Below are 22,454 nucleotides of genomic sequence, written 5' to 3'. Positions count from 1 at the left end.
ATATATTAAATTATTTAATAATTTACAATATCATCTTCATATACATTAAGTTGTCATTATTTAAATAATTACCTAAGTTTATATATACGTAATCTAGTCATATATCTGTAATATTATAAGAAATTACTTTTTAAGAGCTAACAAAAAAAAAATCATGTAAACGATTTCTTTTTTAATTATGTGATATTATACACACAACTTTTCTTTAATTGTAAAAAATCTAAACTACTGAATAATGCAACTGTTGCAAGTTGCAACTGACACTTGGGCATGGCTAGCTTGTGCCTTATGGATTCATGAATAACAATACATCTATCTTATATAGTTTAATTTCTTCATTTTTTTTCTCTAAAAATTAAATAAAAGGTAGCACCACATACATGGTTTGGCCATTTTGATGAAAAAGAAAGGGACAGTGATATTTGTCTTTATACATATACAACACACCAGCTTTATATATATATCTCTTGCAGGACAGTGTGTATTGTATTGTTTTATAGTAACCTTTCTCAACATGCATTTGTATGTTAATAACGTTGAAAATGAGAGAATGAATGAGATGTTTGTCGTATTAAGATTTTGTGACACATCACTCACCTCACTCTTTTTTGTTTTCATTATTGGATTATTGTATATGCTCCACTGTGTTCTTTTGTCCTTATTATTATTCTTTATTATTTCAATATATATTTCATGCTATATATGCCTAGAAATTAATTAGTGTCATGATGATGCTACTACATCATTTTATTCTTCGACATTCTTATTCATTTCAGTGGTCCATAGGAAAATAAAATTACATTACAAAAACCTTTACACTACTAGATACTACTTTTGTTTAAGGGACAAGTACTTATATGTCAATTTTTTAATTTGTCATATATTTATTTGAATTTAAAATGTGATAGCATCTTAGAATATAATTCCTTGAATATATATACCTGTCGTATATATGCATGACTCTATGGATTTAAATATCTTCTTTCATGGTAAAGCTTTCTTTTTTGGTGGTTAAGAAATTAAGTATCCATACTTAAAAGAGATAATTTTAATTAAGGGCAAATCATTGAGTATATATGGCCTTGTTTCATTATATTTAAAGACAATTATTAATTCCTTGGTGAAATATTATTAAATAGTTTATTTTTCGGTGGAGATAACAATAATGTTACATTTGCGTTGGTATTTTACATCTTTTATATATCATACATTGTTTAATTAATTATAATATTATAATCAATTTTATTTATATGTTTATATTATGATATTGCCTCTTAAGAGATGTCAAAGCTAAGGCACACATATCTAAATAAACTATATATAAAGATGATGTCTTTTTCCATTTTTTTTCTTAGAAAAATGATAGGTGAATCTATAGAAATGAGTTAGATATATATATATTTTTGGCCAAATTATATGGCATCTTATATTTAGTGTTTAATATTTATCTAATTTAAAATTTTTAAGAAATTTTAAATATTTTAATAAATGTTTGAATTTTTATATTTTTAAATTAAAAATAACAATTAGACAATAACTTTTAGGTATTATAACAAATACGTATATTTTTTGAGTAAAAGAGAGAAAAAGAAAAGAGATAATAAGATGAACAAACACTCCCACCCAATGTGAACTTTATGTTTAATGAACAAATTGTTAAAACAAATAAAAAAGATACTTTCTTGTAAAACCATAAGTATATAGTAATGAATGCAATATAATCCAAATCTTTGCTAGATGATAAACAAGGCTAAGTTACTATAAATTTATAATAGGATATCTAGCTAGCATAGCCACGCATCATTCTTTTCTTACATGATGTGAATCAAATAGTAATTAAGTATAGAATGTTAATTCAGATACTCCTATTTGATTAGATTAGTGCTCTAATTCTTGGTATTTAAACCAAGAAAATCGTATACAGACTCATAATTCCATCGTCGTCCTAACAAATTTAATATGGATAGATCTCGATGAACATTTAATATTTGATAAAAGGATAAATAGGTTCTTGACCTTTTGTCTCGCGGACATTTTCGTCTCTGACCATTGAAAAATACTTTTAACTTCCTGATATTCACAAAATTTGGACGGATCAGTCCCTCCGTCCAAATGCTTCCGTCAGAGACGGATCCATCCAAGTTTTGTAAATGTTAGGGACTTAAAAATATTTTTCAATGGTCAGAAACAAAAATATCCGCAGGACAAAAGTTCGGGACCTATTATATTTTGAAACGAAGGAAGTGAAATTGGAGGATGTGACATGCATGTGGCATATATATGTGACTCGTTTTCGATGTATGGAAGGACCAAAGGAATTAAGAAACGGTATGGGGGCATATATATATATATATGAGTACAGTGTTTTCTTTTTGAGCTATTAAACTGTGACTTCATCACTTGATATATTTGCAGAGTTTGTGGACACATTATTCAAACTCAACATCATCATATCCAATTTATACACATCACAATGATCCCGTGAAACGTCTCAGTACACTTCCATTCCTCCTCATAATAATTTCATCATGTAATGTATGCAATGGTCCCAGTAAACACCCATATCTCATTTCTTCGATACAATATCTAATTATTTATTCTTATCTTTAATGTGGTTTTTTTCTAAACACTTTCATGAAAAGTTGGCAAAAATGTTTGGTAATTAACAATATTAATATGCCAATGAGTTATAACTCAAATGACATAGTCTCCCCATACTCATTTAAGAGGTTGCGGGTTCGAGTCTCTTATCTTTGATAAAAAAAAAAATTAACAATATTAATATTTTATACAAAGAGTTTAGTTTTGGTACTAAAATAATACGGGAGTCACTTTGATAAAGACGTCTAAAACGTCTTTTTTTAAAAATATTTTTTAATAATTAAAATTTAATACATATAATCATTTATACCGTGTTATTTTTGTTAAAATTAGACCAAACAAATTAATTTGACCGAAAATAGTAAATCAAATTTTGAATCGATCTAAATTAATATTATTTTTTATAAAAATAACTATAATACGCCTGTTATAAAAAATAACTAAAATATTCTTATTATATATATTAATTTTGAAAATCCTAAATTTTAACCGTTTTAGTTATTTTTTATAATAGGAATATTGTAGTAAATTTTTATAAAAAATTATTAATTTATACTGGTTTAAAATTAAATTTATTAATTTTTTGCCTAAACTGATTTGTCCAGTCTAATTAATTTTAATAAAAATAATACAGTTTAATTGATTATATATATTAAATTTTAATTTTTAAAAAACATCTTTAAAAAAAGACGTTTTTGACATCTTTATCTAAATGGTTCCTAAACAATATATGAATCATTTTATAAAACCATCAAATTATGTTACTTTTTTAAAATGATTATTTATACGTAATTGTTAAATGAAGCTTTTTTTTTTTTTTTTTTCTTTTCAAGGTAGTAGATCCAAGGAGGAGTTTGGTTTGTATTACAATTATAGCTTGCTTAGCCCCTTCGCCATTATATTGTCATTATGGCAAAGTGTGATAATTAATTAATAACACCATAAGAATTGAAAAACAAGGCATATATACTTTGTCCAATTTCAATTTGTTAAATTAAATTCATGGTTTGAACCGGGGTTTTTGGAAGTGAATCACCTAAGTTTAAGGGAAAAAAAAAAAGAATAAAAGAAAAATAGACAAAGACGTTAGTGTGTTTGTAATAAGACATAGTTGTAAAACAACAAAAGTAGCTGTCGGTGGAATAGATATAGAATTAACAAATGCGTATACATTACAACTCTTATAAAAGAAAATAAAAATTCAAACATATTACATAATAAGTCCATCATAGTATTTAATTTTTCTGTTTTTTTGCAAACAAGAATTCATTATCAAATACAAGTAGAATTAAAGAAAGGTCAAGATGAAGCATATTTCCTAAGCGTGATAATGAGTATTCAACAAATTGAGTGACATAATATAGATATTCTATTATTTGATATAATATAAGGTTAGTTGTTTTGTGACGAGACGCCACATTATTATGACGACTTTGAATTTTGAAATGATGATTATGGTGTTCACGGACTATGATATTGTTCAAGGCAAGATCCTATAGTGTTGGAATATTGAGAGTTTATAGCCATAGGAATAACAAGAGAATCAAGATGACAAAATCAAAGATACGTATGCATCTATCATGATTTAAGATATATACATACAATTGTTGAATAGAATGTGGAATTGCCACTAAAAATATAAATAAGAAAAAAGAAGGGAATCAATTTGATGTAAAAAAAATAATATATACAAAAAATCATTTTCCAATGTACCATATGGGCTATGACATGGTGTTATTGAAGGCTGAGTGAAAAACTTGAAAATTATGGTGCCAAGCAGTGGCGGAACTTGAAACAAAATTTTGGGGGGCCAAATAGAAAATAATTGTCAAAATATTTTTTTATATGGACCTCATTTAAGATAAGCTCGTCTAATCTCATCTCTCTGATTTGGGTGATACTGCCAAATTTAAAGCCCCTTTTCAAGATCTCGTTCCAAAAAGTTAAAGTTAAAGTCATCAAATATAACTTTTTGAACTTTTGAAAGTTATATCTCACTTTCTTCGTGATTCATTAAAGTAGAAGAACTATCTACATGTGTTGATATTGTAAAAGTTATATGTTCTCCTTTTTAAATATTAGCTTTCCTCTTAAAAAATGTATCAATTCTTTGATTTTTCATTATTATTTTATATAAAAATTTGAATATATATCCTGTAAAATATATAAAGAAGAAGTTAGAAGGACAAATATTAAAATTTATAATATTTATTGAATTTTTTTATCAATTTATACAAATACAATAATATTAATACTTATTAAATATTCTATTATTTTTTATCATATAAAAAATTAAATTAAATAAATAGTAAAATATAAAATAATATTAAATTAAATAAATAAAAGATATCTAATTTTTTATATTTGAATCTAAAGATAGAGAGAGTGTTGTTTATTGAACTTATTAGATACTTTAAGTTATAGTAAAGTATTTAAGTCAATTGAACTATTTTTTATCTTTTAAAATAGTACTACTAAGTTTTTTATAAAAAATTTGAGGGAGCCATAGCCACCCCTTGTCTGAACTAAACTCCACCACTGGTGCCAAGTGTGGGATGTGGACAGAAGCTTATGCATGGCTCAAAAGGCTAAAGTTTTTTTGAAGAAAATTTGAACTTTTGGAAGGAACTAAGTCATGCATCCTTTAGAAATGTATTTAAAAATCATTGTACGAATCTTAGGTAACAGATTCTCTCCATTTTTTTCTTCAATTGTTTACCCTCCGAAAAGGAGATTCTCTCCATTTTTATCTTATATTCTTTAAGTTAAATTAAAAGAAAATATATAAAAAAAAATCACATTTTACCAAATAATTAAAAAAATGTAAAAAAATCTACTTCCTGAATTTAAATGTTTGCTATGCCATCCTTTTGAAAATTGTTTAGAAATCATTTTTTCTGGTTGTTTATTTTATTTTTGTATAAACTAAGGAGATTATAAATGAATTGTTAAAAACAACTAAACTACACTCGGTAATGGGTGAGGGAGGAGAGTCCGGTGAGAGCAGGGGAGAAGGTCTGAGGGCAGCACACGGTGAGAATGAACTTTTCAAGGAGAATAAGGGGGAGAGCGTGGGGAGGGTTGCGCCAGATGCTATGGAGGATTCACGTAAGGGTAGTCATAGTGGGATTCAGAGGATATCTTTTCGCGATAAGGTTATTGGTTCTTCACAAGCAGCAGGACAACGCAAAGTAGATGGGTTAGAAGGGGACGCCTTGGCAATGGTAACGGGGAAGCAAGGTGACATCAAGCCGCCAATGGTAACCTTCACTGACGAAGCGAGGATTTCTCTTTCAGAGCCTTACAACGAAGCTATTGTGATTAAATTTCTAGGAAAACACTTCAGTTATATGGCCTTGGTTCATAAACTGAAGGGGATATGGAGACTCAAGGGTGGCTACGAGGTTCTCGACGTGGGCTTTGATTATTTCCTAGTCAAGTTTGATCACAACGAGGACAGGGAGAAGGTCCTGTTAGGAGGTCCATGGTTGATATTAGGTCACTACATTGCGGTTAAGCCGTGGTCGTCAGATTTTAGACCATGCGAAGACTCTTTTGGGGATACGATGGTCTGGATAAGAATTGCTGGATTAAGCATATGATACTATCATGAGAAAGCTATGATGCGAATTGCTTCTGCTATTGGTAAACCCATAAATACTGATTTAGCGACTAAATCGGCAGAAAGAGGCAAATTTGCTCGTGCCTGTGTTTAAGTGAATCTTGGATTACCGGTTGTTCGGAAGATTATTGTTGATGGCTATGAATATGATGTGGAGTACGAATGTCTACAGTTGTTATGTGAGAAGTGCAACTGTTTTGGTCATTCCGCAGTCACATGCAAAGGAGAGGCAGTGGATGTTAAGTCCAGGGATGAGACTCTCAGTGATGGGGCGGTGAGGAAGGCAGCGGAACTGAGTGGCCAACGCCTAGAAAACCAAATGGAGAAAGATTTTGAATTTGGGAACAATCCCACTTTATCCGCTTCAGTTACGGATTATGTGGAGAAAGAAGATGTTACTTTGCATGGCAAGGAGGCTAAAAATGGGCATGTGATGGAGGAGGAAGGGTGGACTAAAGTGATAGCTAAGGGAAAAGGAAAATTGGGCTTTTCAAAAGTAGCCCAAAATGGTTCATTGAAAAAGAAGCACTTGGTTTCTACAAAGAAGGTTGGGCTAAGTTCAAGTAAAGGGCCAATCATCAAGAAAGGAGAGAAGGCTTTGACGGGCCACGGGGCAAGTAATGGGTCTTCTACGTTCAGGAAGCATCACGCTCCAATGCTTGGCAAAGGAAAAAATCAGAGTGCCAATCTCATATCCGCTGTATCAACCTTCACTCCTATAATCAAGAACGGTCATAAGAGGCTGAGACCGGCATCTCTCCAAAGCTCGCCGGTGCCGCTGAGCATTGATGGCGGAGCGGGTCAGCAGCAGCGGATTCCACCCTCTATGTCACCTAGTGCGATGGGGAGTGCTCCAGAACAAGTGTTGGGAATGGAGAAGCAGGACTCTCAAAAAAATCCTGGTGGCCCGTCTACCTCTTCATAAAGGTCCTTGCCTGAGGTTGGTGCATTTTTTTGATAATTTTAGTTTTATGGATGATATAGATATCAATTTTCTTTTTTGGAATATTAGAGGGGCTTCTAATAAATTGGCCCGAGTTCACTGCAAAGAGTTAGTTAACAAATATCATCCAACTTTTTTTTATTATTTTGGAAATTCATGTTCCCTTTGAGCGTTTGAAATATTTCTAGAGCAAGCTTGGTTATCGGGATGTTGGCATTGTAGAGGCAAGTGGTCACAGTGGAGGAATTTGTATTTTATGTTCTAATTCTTCAATATCGGTGAGAGTTTTAGATGCAGTTGATCAGTGTATTAGCCTTGAGATTCAGATGGGTGCTGTTTTTAGTTTCTGTAATGTTGTGTACACTAATCCTCATGTTCATCGGCGTATGAGGTTGTGGAGTGATTTGATCAGGGTCTCTAATATTATTCAAGGTCCCTGAATTGTGTTAGGTGATTTTAATGATATTCTGATGCAGAACGAGGTGAGAGAAGGCTCCTTTTATAATGCAAGATCGGAGAAGTTTGCTGAAACCTTGGCTGAATGTAATTTATTTGATATGGGGGCTATTGGGAGAAATTTCACTTGGTTTCGAAAGGTGAAAGGTGGGCTGCAGGTGGCAAAAAAATTGGATAGAGCGGTGATCAATCAGGAGTGGCGCCTCTTATTCCCGGAGGCATATAATGAGGTGTTAGCGCGTCTTCATTCTGATCATTGCCCTTTGCTCATTCGATGCAAGAAGGAGGGGACTACTAAGAAGGGTAATTGTCCTTTTCGATTCCAGGCTGCTTGGTTAACCCACCCCCTTTTTCGGGATGTTGTTCATACAGCTTGGAGTAAAGGAGCCCCAGATGTTATTAAGAGTTTGCTTGAAGTCCAAAAGGATGCGCTTAATTTCAATAAAGAGATTTTTGGAAATGTGTTCGTTAAAAAGAGGGAGCTTGAAAGACAACTAAATGATATTCAAGTGTCTCTGAAAAGGTGGGAAGACCCGGAGTAGCGGATTAAAGAGCAAGGTTTGCATGAGAAGCTGAACTCTCTCCTCCTCCAAGAAGAGCTAATGTGGTACCAAAAATCTAGAGAGAAGTGGGTTAGATGCGGAGACCGAAACACAAAATTTTTTCATCTTCAAACAATAATCAGGCGAAAAAGGATCAAGATTCATGGATTGTTTCTTGAAGATGGCACTTGGTCTTCTGAGGAGACGGTTTTGGAGTCTGAAACAAACTCTTTCTTTCAAAAACTTTTCTCTACAAGGGAGGCAGTTAATATGGATGCCATGGGGGAATTTCCTTGTCCTTCTCTTAGTAGAGAGGCCTGCCAAAAACTTGTTAAACCAGTAGCTCTCGAAGAGGTGAAAAGAGCTGTGTTCGGCATGAATTCTTTCAAGGCTCTGGGTCCAGATGGATTTCAAGCTCTCTTTTATAAAGAATTTTGGGACTCTCTTAGCAATGATGTGTGGCGCTTAGTGAAGAGAGCCTTTGCAGGTGAGAACATCAGTGCGGCTGTTTTTGACACATTCATTGTTCTGATTCCCAAAGTTGAAGCTCCGTCTTACCTGAAAGACTTTCGCCCTATTAGTTTATGCAATGTTATTTACAAAATTATTACAAAAGTGCTTGTTAATAGATTTCGTCCTTTCCTTTCTGAGATCATTGGACCACTTCAGGGTGGTTTTATTCCAGGGAGAGGAACAACAGAAAATATAATAATTGCGCAAGAAATAATGCATTTCATGCGGAAAACTAAGTCGAAGAAGGGTTCTATGGCATTTAAGATTGATCTTGAAAAAGCTTATGACAGAGTAGACTGACGATTCCTTGAAACTTCCTTGATCAAATTTGGTTTTCCTGTGGCTACTATTAATCTTATCATGGCTTGTGTGACTTCGTCCTCTTTGTCTATTCTGTGGAATGGTAATAGGCTTCAAAGCTTTAAACCCATGAGGGGGCTGAGACAAGGGGATCCCATGTCCCCGTATCTTTTTGTGCTTTGTATGGAGAATCTTTCTTGTCTTATATCGTATAAAGTCTCTCAAGGATCGTGGATCCCGGTATCTGTTTCTAGTCATGGCCCAAAAATTTCTCACTTGATGTTTGCTGATGATCTATTACTTTTCTGTAAAGCTACAAAAACTCAGATGACAGAGGTTATGAAGACTCTGGATATGTTTACTCAAGCGTCGGGATTGAAGGTGAATATCCAAAAATCTAAGGCTCAATGTTCCAAGAATGTTTCAGCAAGAAGAAAAGAGATGCTTTCAGGGGTCTCTAGTATCCGTTTTTGCCAAGACCTGGGAAGATATTTGGGAGTTAATATTGGTCATGATAGGGCTTCTAGGAAGATGGCGCAGGAAGTCATTGACAAGATTCAGAGAAAGCTTGCTAGTTGGAAGGGGTGCTTGCTTAACAAGGCGGGCAGACTTTGCCTTGTGAATGCAGTGATGGCTTCTATTCCGGTTTACAATATGCAAGTTTCCCTTCTTCCAAAGTATGCGTGCGACAAGATTGATTCTTTGATGCGCCAGTTCTTATGGAAGGGTCAAGCGAATGGGAGAGGGTTGCCGTTGGTCAAGTGGGACATTGCTATAACTCCTAAAAAGACAGGTGGCTTGGGTGTTAGAGATACTCTCTGTGCGAACATGGCTCTACTTGGCAAGTTGGTTTGGAATTGTCTAAATAATAGGAACAAGTTGTGGGTGCAGGTTCTAACTTACAAATGCCTCCAGAACTCCAAGGACATGGGCAGCAGTCATTGTCACAATGCTTCAACTACTTGGAGGAATATTCTAAAGGCTTACGATACCTTAAAAGAAGGATTTCGATGGAATGTGGGAAATGTGCAACAATCGATTTGGTATGATGAGTGGAGTCCTCTTGGCAAACTTTGTGAGCTTACGTCTTATGTTCACATATCTGAAACAAATTTTACTCTTGCTGATTTATGGAGCAATGGTACTTGGGGAGGGGATAAGCTTGTAACGCCAATTTCTCATGAGGTTAAACAGTTTCTTCACAGTCTTGGGCCTCCTCTAATGTCAGAATCGGAGCCAGGATGGATCTGGTGGCCCGCATCGCTAAAAGCCTATAGTTCTCGAGAAGGTTATCGTTGGCTCCTGACAAAGAAAGTGAATTCGATCGAAACTAACAACTGTGGGTGGATTTGGCGCCTTAATTTGTCAGAGAAGATAAAGATGATGATGTGGCTGGGTTTACAAAATGCGCTTCCGACAAATGCCTTCCGATTTAAGCGTCATTTAATTGATTCGGGCAGATGTTCGAGATGCAATGCAGATCTGGAAACAATGGAGCATTGTCTTAGGGACTATGAGAAATTAAGATGCATCTGGCAAATGTTGGATCCTTTGCTTATTGATTCATTTGAAGGTACTCCCTTGAAATTTTGGATTCGGAAGGTCATGCCGGGCAATGAGGCAATTGTAGGGGCGGGTCTTTGGTGGGTGTGGAGGCATCGTTGCAATGATATTTTCAACAATGGAGATCAGTGGTCAAACTACAAGGTTGTTGCTATGGCTCGGATTACTGCTAACGATTTAAGACAATCTGCCAGTACCAGGTGTATAACTTTCAAGGATCGAAGAAGGTGGGAACCTCCAACAGGTGATACTTTTAATGTTAATTGTGATGCAAGTCTGTTTTCTGATTGGAACCTAGCAGGAATTGGGTGTGTTATTAGAGATTCTAATGGGCGTTGGATTTCGGGTTGTTCTAGTAGCTATTCCCCAGGGCCTATCGTCAGATGTGAGCTTTTTGCTGTTTGGAGGGGTTTGATTTTAGCTTGGGATTATGGCTTGAGAGATATTATGTGGGAAACAGATTGTCTTGACATTTTGCACATTTTAAACAATCTGGCAAATGGGCTACATTGTGATGTGGTTGATATTCTTCAGAAGATACAGGAGCTTCTGTCAAGACCTTGGGTTGTGGATTTTGAATGGATTACCTGTTATGGTAACGCTGTGGCAGATTGGCTGGCGAGATATGCGGTCAAGACCAATCCAACTCATGTTATTTGGTCGGAACCTTGTGATGAGCTTCAGCATCTTATGCTTGTTGATTTAGGATAATCATCTTTTTTTTTTTCTTGTTTGTTTAGTCACAAAAAAAAATGAATTGTTATTGTAATGAATAATTTTAGGTAACTAATTTTTTCAATTAATATTAGCTAATTTTTTAAAATTATTTTTACTTATTTTAAATTTTAAACCCTAAATTATAAATTTTTAATTTTAAATTCTAAACCCAAACCTTAAAATTAACTAATATGGACTAACTAAAAATTAATTCTCTTAAGTTTTTCTATTGTAATTTGCCCACTCATATTTACAGGGTACTTCAAATTGTTGTTTGTAGATGCCATACCAAGAATATTCCCCTAACCAAACCAAACCCTTGCAATAATAACAACCAATGAGGCTGCACAATTCATGTTTTTTAAGCATATGCAAAAACCCTAATCATTTGATTAACCCCAAATTTCAATTCCCCTTCTTGAATCACTTTTGTTTTAGAATTAAATAAGGAATTTTACAATTTGTTCTTTTTTTTTCTTTTTATTACAAATCCATGTCAAACCACAATTTTACATACAAAGATGGTTCACCACCTGAACTAAATTGACATTTATGCTATCATGTTTCAATCTAAAATTAACAAAACAACCTTAGAGAAGAACACTATGAAAGAAAAAAGGTAACATAGATAATATATAATAGATTACTCTCATTTACTCTTTTGAATGCAAAAGTTACATTACAAAGGCTTCGCACCACCACCACTCTCCTGTCCATTATTCACCGGTGTCGACGAGCCGCTCCTTCGGGAAGCACTATGGCCACCTGTGATTGTCCTCCCCATGAACTTCCCGGCTTTAGCAAAGCCGCTACCAACTGCTCCAAGACCACTACCAACAAACCCAGCTCCGGCACCAATACCACTTCCAACAAGTCCGGCTCCAGCGCCAAGACCGCTTCCAACAAGCCCTGCGCCGGCAACAACACCAGAACCAACAAAACCAACACCAGACCCTACTATCGACGCTGCTCCATCTAGCGCGTCCATCGTGCTTCCTATCACTCCCTCCGCCTTCAGTTTCTTCCTCGTTTCTAGTATCTCTTTCTCGGCTTCTAGTGCAGCCAATTGCTCTTCCTTGTTGAATTGGTGATAAAAGACCTGCAATTCCAACATGATTATATTTATCTTTCAATCAAGTAAGAGGCCAAAAGGGATGGTAGGTGTTCAATAAATATGCCAATGATACTAAGATACAAGAATCAGTAACCTTCTCTATTTTTAACAATCCATGAAGCTTAAGCTGATAGGTTAAGGCATATAAATGAAAGAGTTCACATCTTAATGCGTGATCTCATCCAATAACCCTTTGAGCTTTGGCTGTGTTTGCTAAGTTTCTTAGTATAGAAGCTTGGAAAAATTAACTCGGTACAAACACATTTCGCTTTTTCAGTATTTATCTTATTTTCCAAACAGGTTTGTATCTATCAGTGTCTATAATTTTTCCCTATGACAATTATCAAACGGAGGATAATGAACAAACTCAGCTACCTTGAACTAAAATTTTCGACTTATTTTAAGTACAAGAATAGAGACAATTAGGATCCAACTTCAAACTAGATGGTAACAGAAACTCTGTTACTACCACGGATCATCGCTCTTAAATGCATAAATTGCTTTATAGAGAGACTCATGAATTACTTTATAACGCAAGAACCTCTATATAACATGCAGTAAAGCCCTCATCATAATGTTACAATTAAGTATATTTCCATATATACCTTTATAAACAAGGTTCCTCGATCCTTCTTGTCTTTAACCTTCAATGTATCGAGAGATGGCAACAGCCTCAATTCAAGATCCTTTTCAGTTTCTGCTTCTAGATCATTGAGGAGTAACTTTACTACTCCCAATCGCTTATCTTGTCCAATATCTTTATCAAAAACCTATTTCGAGAATCATGAACATGATGTACATTAGCTCTATTAAATCAATCAAAGTGTATCTATAATAAGACAGAAGAACCTCTTGTTTTTAAAGGGTATTACTTCTCTGTCCAAGAATAAGTGTCTTTTCAGGTTTTAGCACAAAAGTCAACAAAAAATCAAAATTGAAAAATTGGAGGGGGGGAAAATGTATCATTATTGTTTCGACAAAACTGCCCTGCTTAATAAATTGTAAAAATGGCTTAAAATTATAAACCTTCACCGGCGAAAAAAAACGAAAGAGACATTTATTCTTGGACAGAAGGAGTAGTCGGCAGAAGCGAGAAGCATAAAATAAGGTAAGCATTAGCAGGGTGAAACCTCAAGAATAAGTGACTGTGTCTCCTTGTCTTCTACAATCACATCAAATGTCTGATTCCAAACAGGATTCAAGTTGTTGTCAACAACCTTGGTTTTAACCTTAAATAAGGGTCGAATAAACAAAACGACATAAGGATCTGATTTTCCAATCATTTCCATATTCTTTAACTCGTTCGCTTTGACTATGGTGACTGTAAGCTTTCCCTGTGGTTTAAGCTCCAGTTCACTGCAAATAAACCAAAATCACTTATGTAGCATGAATATATTTGAACATTGATAGTATTCCTAGTTCAACACGTTTTGATCGAAACAAGAAGGAAAGAAAACCAAAGGCAAATTATCCTGAAGTTCATATTTACCTAGTATCAACAGGTATGCCGCCAAGGGGAACAACAATCCTATGAGGCCATTGGAGCATATCAGTAACAATTGACTTCACTGTATCCTATTAAGTGAAGTGTAAATTATAGGAGTATTAGAAGTGCTAGTTTCAAATCAGTACAAGGGAAAGACACGAGTGCATGAATAGACAAGACTCACATCAATCATATCTGAAATTCCGGGAATTGCTGTCAAACTTCCACCAACAGCTTTCAAAGTGTAATCAATTTTGGGTTCCGGCTGATCAAATGTTAGTTGAAAAGTCAGTAATTCTGAGACTGGAAAATTGAAGGTAGCTTACCCGCAACTATCTTCAGTTGGAAATAATTCACCAGTTTTAATCATGTACATGGAATAAGAAAATGATTAAATAAACCTCAATTGTAGAGAAACTTGGATATTTTACAATATTACCCTCATGACATAAATTCTCTATTCTTTAATTATTTCCTTCCACCTCTTTCTCTCCCTTAATTATGGGGATATGATTGGAAAAAATAATTAATATTGCTAAGTTTTTCTTAGTAAGAAAGATGGGAACACCAAAAAACATGAAGCCACTATATCTATTAAACCATCCTTTTTCTTCTAGAAACAAAATTTGTTATCCTTCTCTTTTTCTAAATTTGTTATCCTTACTTGTTTTAGCTATTTTGAAATTCATAATTAATTTAGTATAAATAGGTAGTATTGTTCTCTATATCAAACACAACAATAAAAAATTCTTCATCTTTTCTTTTCTTATTCTTTCACAGTTTTATTAATATCCTTTTATACAAATTTATGGCTTCATTTACCTCAGCAAGTAACGCAACAACGACAGCAGAAATGCAAGGGATCTCTTCAGCAAGTTGGAATATAACTCGGATAATGGTGAAAACCTGTAGATCCTTCAACTGAAGCAAAAAAAAGGAAAAAAAAAAAAAGAAACAAGTAAAAAGTTTTGCCCAATTGTAGAAGGATCATGATGAAATTCAACATCGAGAGATACACTGCGGAGTGAGTCTAACCTGTATAGGGATTGATGCAACAAGTGCAGCTTCAACAGCAAGAATAATACTGGGATCACCACCCCAACGGAAATCAATGTCCATTATAATTTGACCTTTGGTAAGACTTTGAACTCGAATACCTGCATGGGTGAAGGAATCAATGGTACATAAGTTGGGGATTCTTTTGGGTGGGGGGGGGGGGGGGGGTTTGCATATGTCATATAGAAGCATTCAACAAGAAATGATGTCAAAATAACCTGATAGAGGGTAGAAAAGAATATGCCGAGGGATACTATAGTTTTGATACCTTCAATTTTTGGAGCAACATTTCCAAGTGACAACTTGCTGAACTTCAAAGAAGTAATTCCAGGAGGTCTGTAATCTTCCAGTAGTGGTTCAACAGATTCTCTGATAACCAAAGTTGCTGCCTACAAGTGAACGAAATCCACCACCAACGAGTCAGATTTACAATGAAACTAAAGCAGAAGTAGAGCTTAAGGACAAAGGGATGTGGGATTCATGTCTAAGCCAAGGAAGGAAAACAATGCGTACAAAATCTGTACCTCTAATTTTGTATACATAAGTTTGAGAGTGAAAATAAGGGGAGAAATGCAATTAGAGAGAGTAGTTCAGGAGATAAGGAAAATGATCAATATATATCGAGGGTAATCATGAAAATGGACCAAAGGGGTAAATTAACCCCGGTTTTTCACAATAAGAGTATCATTCATAACCACGTAACGTATTGATATTTAAGTTAAATTAACCATTAAATTTATAAACTCAATGGATAGGATGATAATAAACCAAAAAATAGTAAATACTGATCCATAGTGATAGTACATATTTTCTTGTACTGCTATTGCTTGAGACTAAAGCAAGAAAATACATATGTAAGAAAACCGTTTCCTTCAAATGACAGAGAGTTGGAAGCAATATACTCGGCTACGAGAATAATTAGAACCTAATTTGATTATGAACAAGAAACATTCTCTAAAATAACATGCTCAACTACAGAAACGAGGGAAACGTCAAGTTCTAACCAAGAATAATCTTGTAAGAAACCAATGGATGGCATTGCAAAACAGTCCTCAACTATTATATAAATGCATAATCAGCTTACTCACATCTGCCACAAATGGCCAAAGTTTGGACAGCTCCTTGTTTAGCCATTTCACCTTAAAAAAGCAATGCAAAGAAGAGTCATACAAAGAGAACAATTATACTAGATGACAAGAATAGTAGCTAAATAATTTCAGTTGAATGCTAACTAATATATAGCAATGAGAAAATCTACCTGCTCATATGCAGGAAAAGATATCCACTCCGGCAAACTATCGCCACAAAGTTTCTTTAGATCTTCTCTGTTAAGGGATCCAAGGATTTTGATGTCAGCCGCCTGCAAGGCAAATAAATAATCAATGTCAAAGACTAGAAATATATGTATTCACAGATTAACATACGACAGTTTTTCATATAAGGCCAAAGACAATTTACATGATAATGTCATACAATTCATCACACGGTTTTTTTTGTTCACTCGTCTGTTGAAGATTGACAACACGAACCATCCCACAATCTTCAACTTTAGTAGTTTAAATTAGGGTTGTTTTCAATCATCTAAAAATTCCCAAACATAACCTAAGGATAGTAACTCAGTCAGTAAGCAGATGAAGAATCTAATTAAGCTTCTTGAATGACCAGTTGCTTCAAGAAGCATAATCTGTATTCATCCAACCAATTTCTTTTTCAGGGTATTCAAAGTTCAAACTCAATATTGCTACTCTATATGATCTTTCTCACAATGATTCCATACCTTCAATGAAACCAATGATCCCCCAAATTTCACTCCAAATTTGACCAAGTCAAACACTGTTACATCTCACTAAACTCAACCATTTCCCCCCCAACATTGCTCAGAACAGAGAATCCACATAATCTCCAACACTGTTCATCAGCAAAAACCAAAATCAACACAAATAGAACAGTGCCTATCAAAACCATACCTTTCCAATTCGCTTGGCGCTTCGGTACCTCATCATGCGCTCCCATGCTGCCATCAATGCTATGCCAAACAAGATACCCATGAAAATCCCAGAAATCAACCCCATTCTTTTCTCAGATTCCAAACACCACCTTCCCTATCAACACAGAAAAACACAAGTCCAAAAGGGTCAAAACCAGAAAAAAAAAAAAAAAAAACCTACCCACATGAAAAAATCACAAATTTAAGACCAATCCATAGAGAAAGCATACAAGTCAAGCCAAAAAATTGAAACTTTATGTGAAATTTGAGGAAAGAATCTGAAAGGGTCACTACCTTTGGAGCAAGAAATCCCAATTTTGGGGGTATGAAGTGAAATTCTGAAGAGAAGGACCAAAAGTTGCAAACAAAAGGGAAGAAAAAAAACCCAAGTTTCTCTTTCAGTTTCCTGTTTATGCCAGAAACTGTAGGACTCTGTCTCTCTCTGTGTATTATTTTTTGCCCCAAAACTGTGAAAATAAGCCAAAAAAAGAACTGTAAGAAAAAGAAAAGAAAATAATTTTCTTGTTTATAACGTCACTTTCAATGTTTATCTTCTCTTCCTCCACAAGAATCAGGATTTTACACAAAGCATTAAAAGCTTTTAAGCTTAGCTGTATATAGTTACATAAGCCAATAAGGACTCACTCACATCTCATTCAACGTTAGTCTTCAATTATCTTACAAGCTCGCATTTTTTTCTGGGATTTTATTTGTTTAATACAACTATACAAGTGTCAATTGCAAGGTTAAATTGAAAATGGATTTATATTATTATATTAAAAATTAATATTTCATTCTAATTACTAATAAATAAGGTAAATTTTGATTGTTTTAAGTTTGAAAATATTAAGTATATATATTTTTATTTTGAGAATTTATTCTTACGTTTTGCTATAATATTTATTGAGTTTATCTTTATTCTTTACATAATTTTTATTACAATTAACAATAAAAAATGTAAATTTTTATTAAATAAAGTGTTTAAGTAAATAATTTATAATTAATTAATAATTTTAAATTCTTTTATTAGAATGGAAATCAATAAAATAGCAATATTATAAACAAAAAAATATAACATTATACTCAAGATTTACTATTGTAGTATTGTATGTAATTAAAATTGGTGTCCAAAATGGAAAACAACTATTTTTTTTCCATCAATAACCCTTTCATATTGAGAAATTATTTTGAATTTTACGATATATTTATAAATTAATATATTTAAATGAACTTTTAATTGATGAATAATTTACAAATGAAATGTTAAAATGATTTATTATTATGAAATACACAAAGTATTATTTAACCAAAATCTTTAAATTCTAGTTGGGACATATGACCACAAAAATAATTGGGACATATGATTGGTATTTTGAATAGTTGAACAAATAGAATTCCAATAATTTTAGTACTACTGTATTGTGGTTTTTATTTTTGAGAATGAATAATTTTTTTTCTCAGATAATATTGTCGTGTAATTTTTTGTTATACACTTTTTAATGATTAAAAATTATATAAAAAGTATTATATAATAAAAAATTACACTTTTAAAAACTTATTAAAAAAAATGATTTCCTAGCTTATGAATAGATATGAATGTCATGTCAAAGCAAAGCAATTAATCCAGAAAATTACTCTACTAGTATTGTTGACCGTTTGGTCCGTTATAGTTTTGGATATATGGGAGCATGAAGGAAAAGTGATAGCTAAACTAATAGCTTTATGCCATTTGGAGTTTTGTCTCTTTAGCTATGTCCAAAGAGCAATCATGCCCAAGAAGCAAACCACATTTTTAGGGCATACCATGTGTTGTGTGTTCCTTCCTTGACTTTTTCAGTCATGTTTCAAGGAATTTTTGTAGACACATTTGGCTTTACCAAAAGTCTATTACTCTATACATATACTTACTAGTTTAGGTAAATGAAATATGTAAATGTTAAGTTTAAATATCATGTCCATGTGGCCAATTACTTCACTACTAAGCTGGCAATTAGGATTCTTTCTTCTTCTTCTTTTTTTTTTTTTTATAACAAAATCAAACTTTATTTTATCACGTATAATATGATAATTAATGAATATTAAATAAGACAAGTTTTAACTATTTTTTTTTATTTCTCTACCATTATCGAATATATATATATATATATATATCAGTAAAATCTCAAAAAAATTCTGCAACAAAAACGAGAAAGTCAATTTAAAACAAATAAATCATAGAACAAAACCATCATCTAAACATAAATTAACCAAACTACATTACTAATGCATAAAAAAGTCATCAAGACATATATAATTTAGCCTTCTTTAATATTTTAAAGTAGCATTGTTAATTATAATCAATATTACCTTTCAAAAAATAATAGATTTATTTAAATAACTTATTGTTATATATTCTTTTATATCAGAGGTGGAGCCACGTACAAGCTAAGAGGATAATAGCCTCCCTCAATTATCAAGTTTTCTTTATAAATTATGCATAAATTTTAGTTTAATCCCCTTAAAATTTTTATTCTATTCTTTGTTAATTATAAAAAAATTTTAGTCCCTCCCTAAAAGTTAATCTAGCTCCGCCCTGTTTCATATTCAACCATAAAAGGGGGTGTAGTTTTTTTGTTAGTCCTTTTTTTGTTCCCCCTTTCTTATGGTGGGATTAATATTTATTTATTATGTCATGTGGCGAATTGCTTCATTATTAAGATGATAAATCTTTTTCTTCCCTTTTTTTTCTCCACCATATATGGATTTATTTTAAATAATTTATTGTGATACTTTCTTATTCGATAAAGGGGGCCTACAACTTTTTTTCTTCTTTCAAACAATTGATTGTTTTTTCTTTGTGGTGTGTGGGGTTGGGAGAGGCATTAAGCTAAAAAAATATTGTGATATATGCTAGTTGGAAATAAATACTGAACAAATATCTATACTAAATTATTAGTATTTGGTAGATGGTGATTGGAAGAGAATTGAATGTGTGTAAATATCTTATTATTGGTTGACATGAGTTAATGAGGTCCTACTTTCCAGAATGTATGGATAAAAGCACGGTTGAGGTAAAAGTTAAAACTCATATGGTGTAATGGCTTTAAAGGATCCAAACAGAGGAAATTTTTGTAGTGCATCACATTTTTTTTTCAAGTTATAGAGAATTATTAATCACAAAAGAATTATTAATCACAAAATTACACTTGAATAAAATATTAGTGGAAACTCAGGTGCAATCGACTTTACGTAAAGTTGATATTTGAGAGCCGTTAGATGGAAATTTAGTCAAATTAATCAAATCATCTAATAGCTCTCAGTTATCAACTTCACGTGAATTCGACTGTACCTGAATTTTCACCTAAAATATTTGTTTTTGTCAATTTGTTCACCACCATATTTGTCATTCGAGATACAAATGACAAAAAGATAATTTTTTTTTGTGACTAAAAAAAAAACAATTTATAAGCGACGTAATAAAACCAAAATTTTAGAGACAATATCATTTAGTTAATGTGTATTCTTGAAAAAGTAATCACTAACTACTAGAAAAATTTAAATTGAATCAGTCTCAACAATAATAAATTCAAATTTTTTATTCCAATATAATAGAAATCTTAAAAAAAATAGCATCAAACTTTTTCAATACATCTAAATTTAAAACTAAACCTCCTAAAATAAAGCCTAACAACCCAATCTTCATTTGAGTCCCTGATTCTTTTTAATTTGCCAAAAGTTAACTTCTTTTTATTTTATTTTAAAAAGGGAGTGCTTTGTTTGTTTAATATCTTGATTCTTGAGGATGGGGTAAGCAAGCTTATTCACTTCCTAGTTCCTATTGCATTGGAAAATCACAGAGGGATCTCTTTGGTTTTTGACTAGGGGATATAAATGGATATTGGAAAGTGATGCAAATTCTAATTTATGAATTTATCTACGTATACGATAGAAACATATTAACTTTAGGCGTGATGGGACAACATTATAACTATTATTTATTACATGCAACTTAAAAAAGTTTTTGGATGTTACTTATTTTCCTCCTCATCCAATGCATCTCATCTTTCTTTGCTTTTATAAGAAAGAGTAAATTATCGTTTTTGTTCCTAGTGTTTGGGGTAAATTTTATTTGTGTTCCTAATGTTTAAGTTGTCTTATTTGTATCCTTAACGTTTATAAAAGTGATTCAATGTTATCTTACTATCAATTATACTAACAAATGAAATTATATTTTTCAATTATTCTCACTTGAATGTATTTATTCTCAATTAGGTCTCACTTGGATGTGGTCGATTTTAATATTATACCCATTATTTGTGTTTAGATTCAATTATATCCCTAGAAAAGTGAATTATGTAAATGTTGTAGGAATTAGTTTCAACATTTGATGAGCTATTTTTCGGAGTAGATTATCGATTCTATCCCAAACATTTGTATTCTAACTTCAAGAAGAGATTTTTAAAACTCAAACTAAAGTGCTCATGATGTGTAATTGACGGTAGGATAACATTGAATCACTTTTACAAACGTTAGAGATACAAATAGAACGATTTAAACGTTAGGTACATAAATAGGATTTACCCCAAACGTTTGAGACAAAAACGATACTTTACTCTTTAAGAAATATTGCTCATTTTTATATGAAGAAAAAAGAACCTTGGATGTTGGATGCATGATTTCTAGAGTCCTTAGATTGTATATAATTTTTATACACTTCTTTTTTTTTTTTTTAATTCTTTTCTATTAAATCTATTTTTTTTTATTTAAAATGTAATCACAAGCTCAAATAAATCTAGGAGAATAAGTTTGACATTCTGAATTTTATACTTATATCAAATTATATACTACTATTTGGCATAAGTACAAAAATTAATCAATTATTTTTACTAAATAATAGTACATATATTTTTCTAAAAAGTTTCCACACCAACAATGTATCATCATAAATTTCTAAATATAGTTTATAAAACAGAGTACCAAACTTTTCAAAGATTTTTATTTAAAGATGGGAAAAAAAAAAAAACAAAATTCAATGATTTGCTGTGCCAACAGATTTAATATTATGTTAAGCTAATATTATTCATTGTTCACTTTTATACTCAACAAGAATTGAAGAAATTATATAATTGGTGGCAAAGAGTGTCTGAATATAATTGTTGAGCTCCCATTAAGTGACTTCTTATCACATTTAGTTTGGATAGTTCAGAAACCAACAAGTTTTTCACCTTTTTTTTATCTTGAAATAATTTCTTAATTCTCAAGTCTCAAAGCTTTGAAGGGCTTTGTGTAATATTAGTTGTATCAGCCAAGGAGCATTACTAGGGGTTTTTATATGAAGGAGATTCCTTATCAACTCAATACTCAAAAACTATTTATCATGAGCATTACTTACAACAATTTGCAGAATAGATTCATCAATTCTTCATACATGTCAGTTATTAACTCAAATTTGTAATTGTATTTAAAGCAATTGTTATCTGAAGCATGCAAACGGCCTCATTTGCAAAACAATTTTTTTTTTATATTTTAGAACGTATTTAATATGTACTTTAAAGTTAAGGGCTTAGATTTATCC

At 32.5% G+C, this 22,454-nt stretch overlaps 2 protein-coding genes across 2 annotated transcripts; one reads left to right on the top strand and one right to left on the bottom strand.

Moving 5' to 3' along the window:
* Positions 1–5,576: 5,576 nt before the first annotated feature.
* Positions 5,577–8,977, top strand: LOC107627863 (uncharacterized). Its single transcript, XM_016330681.1, has 5 exons — positions 5,577–6,170; positions 6,348–7,085; positions 7,355–7,579; positions 7,643–8,145; positions 8,308–8,977. The coding sequence occupies exons 1-5, from the start codon at positions 5,577–5,579 to the stop codon at positions 8,975–8,977; spliced, it is 2,730 nt and encodes a 909-aa protein (XP_016186167.1).
* A 2,684-nt stretch (positions 8,978–11,661) lies between these two features.
* Positions 11,662–17,490, bottom strand: NTMC2T4 (Calcium-dependent lipid-binding (CaLB domain) family protein). The gene is made up of 12 exons (XM_016328775.3): positions 17,195–17,490; positions 16,881–17,015; positions 16,172–16,273; positions 16,002–16,052; positions 15,182–15,302; positions 14,893–15,014; positions 14,680–14,778; positions 14,042–14,122; positions 13,861–13,946; positions 13,502–13,727; positions 12,977–13,141; positions 11,662–12,356 (listed from the first exon to the last, which is right to left on the bottom strand). The coding sequence occupies exons 2-12, from the start codon at positions 16,983–16,985 to the stop codon at positions 11,937–11,939; spliced, it is 1,578 nt and encodes a 525-aa protein (XP_016184261.1). The 5' UTR covers positions 16,986–17,015; positions 17,195–17,490; the 3' UTR covers positions 11,662–11,936.
* Positions 17,491–22,454: the final 4,964 nt, after the last annotated feature.

The sequence above is a fragment of the Arachis ipaensis genome, chromosome B2, assembly GCF_059453495.1.
Source record: "Arachis ipaensis isolate K30076 ecotype BB chromosome B2, ASM5945349v1, whole genome shotgun sequence".
NCBI classification, from domain to species: Eukaryota; Viridiplantae; Streptophyta; class Magnoliopsida; order Fabales; family Fabaceae; genus Arachis; species Arachis ipaensis.
Note: the sequence above shows the minus strand (reverse complement) of the source record. Positions and strands in the feature narration are given on the sequence as shown.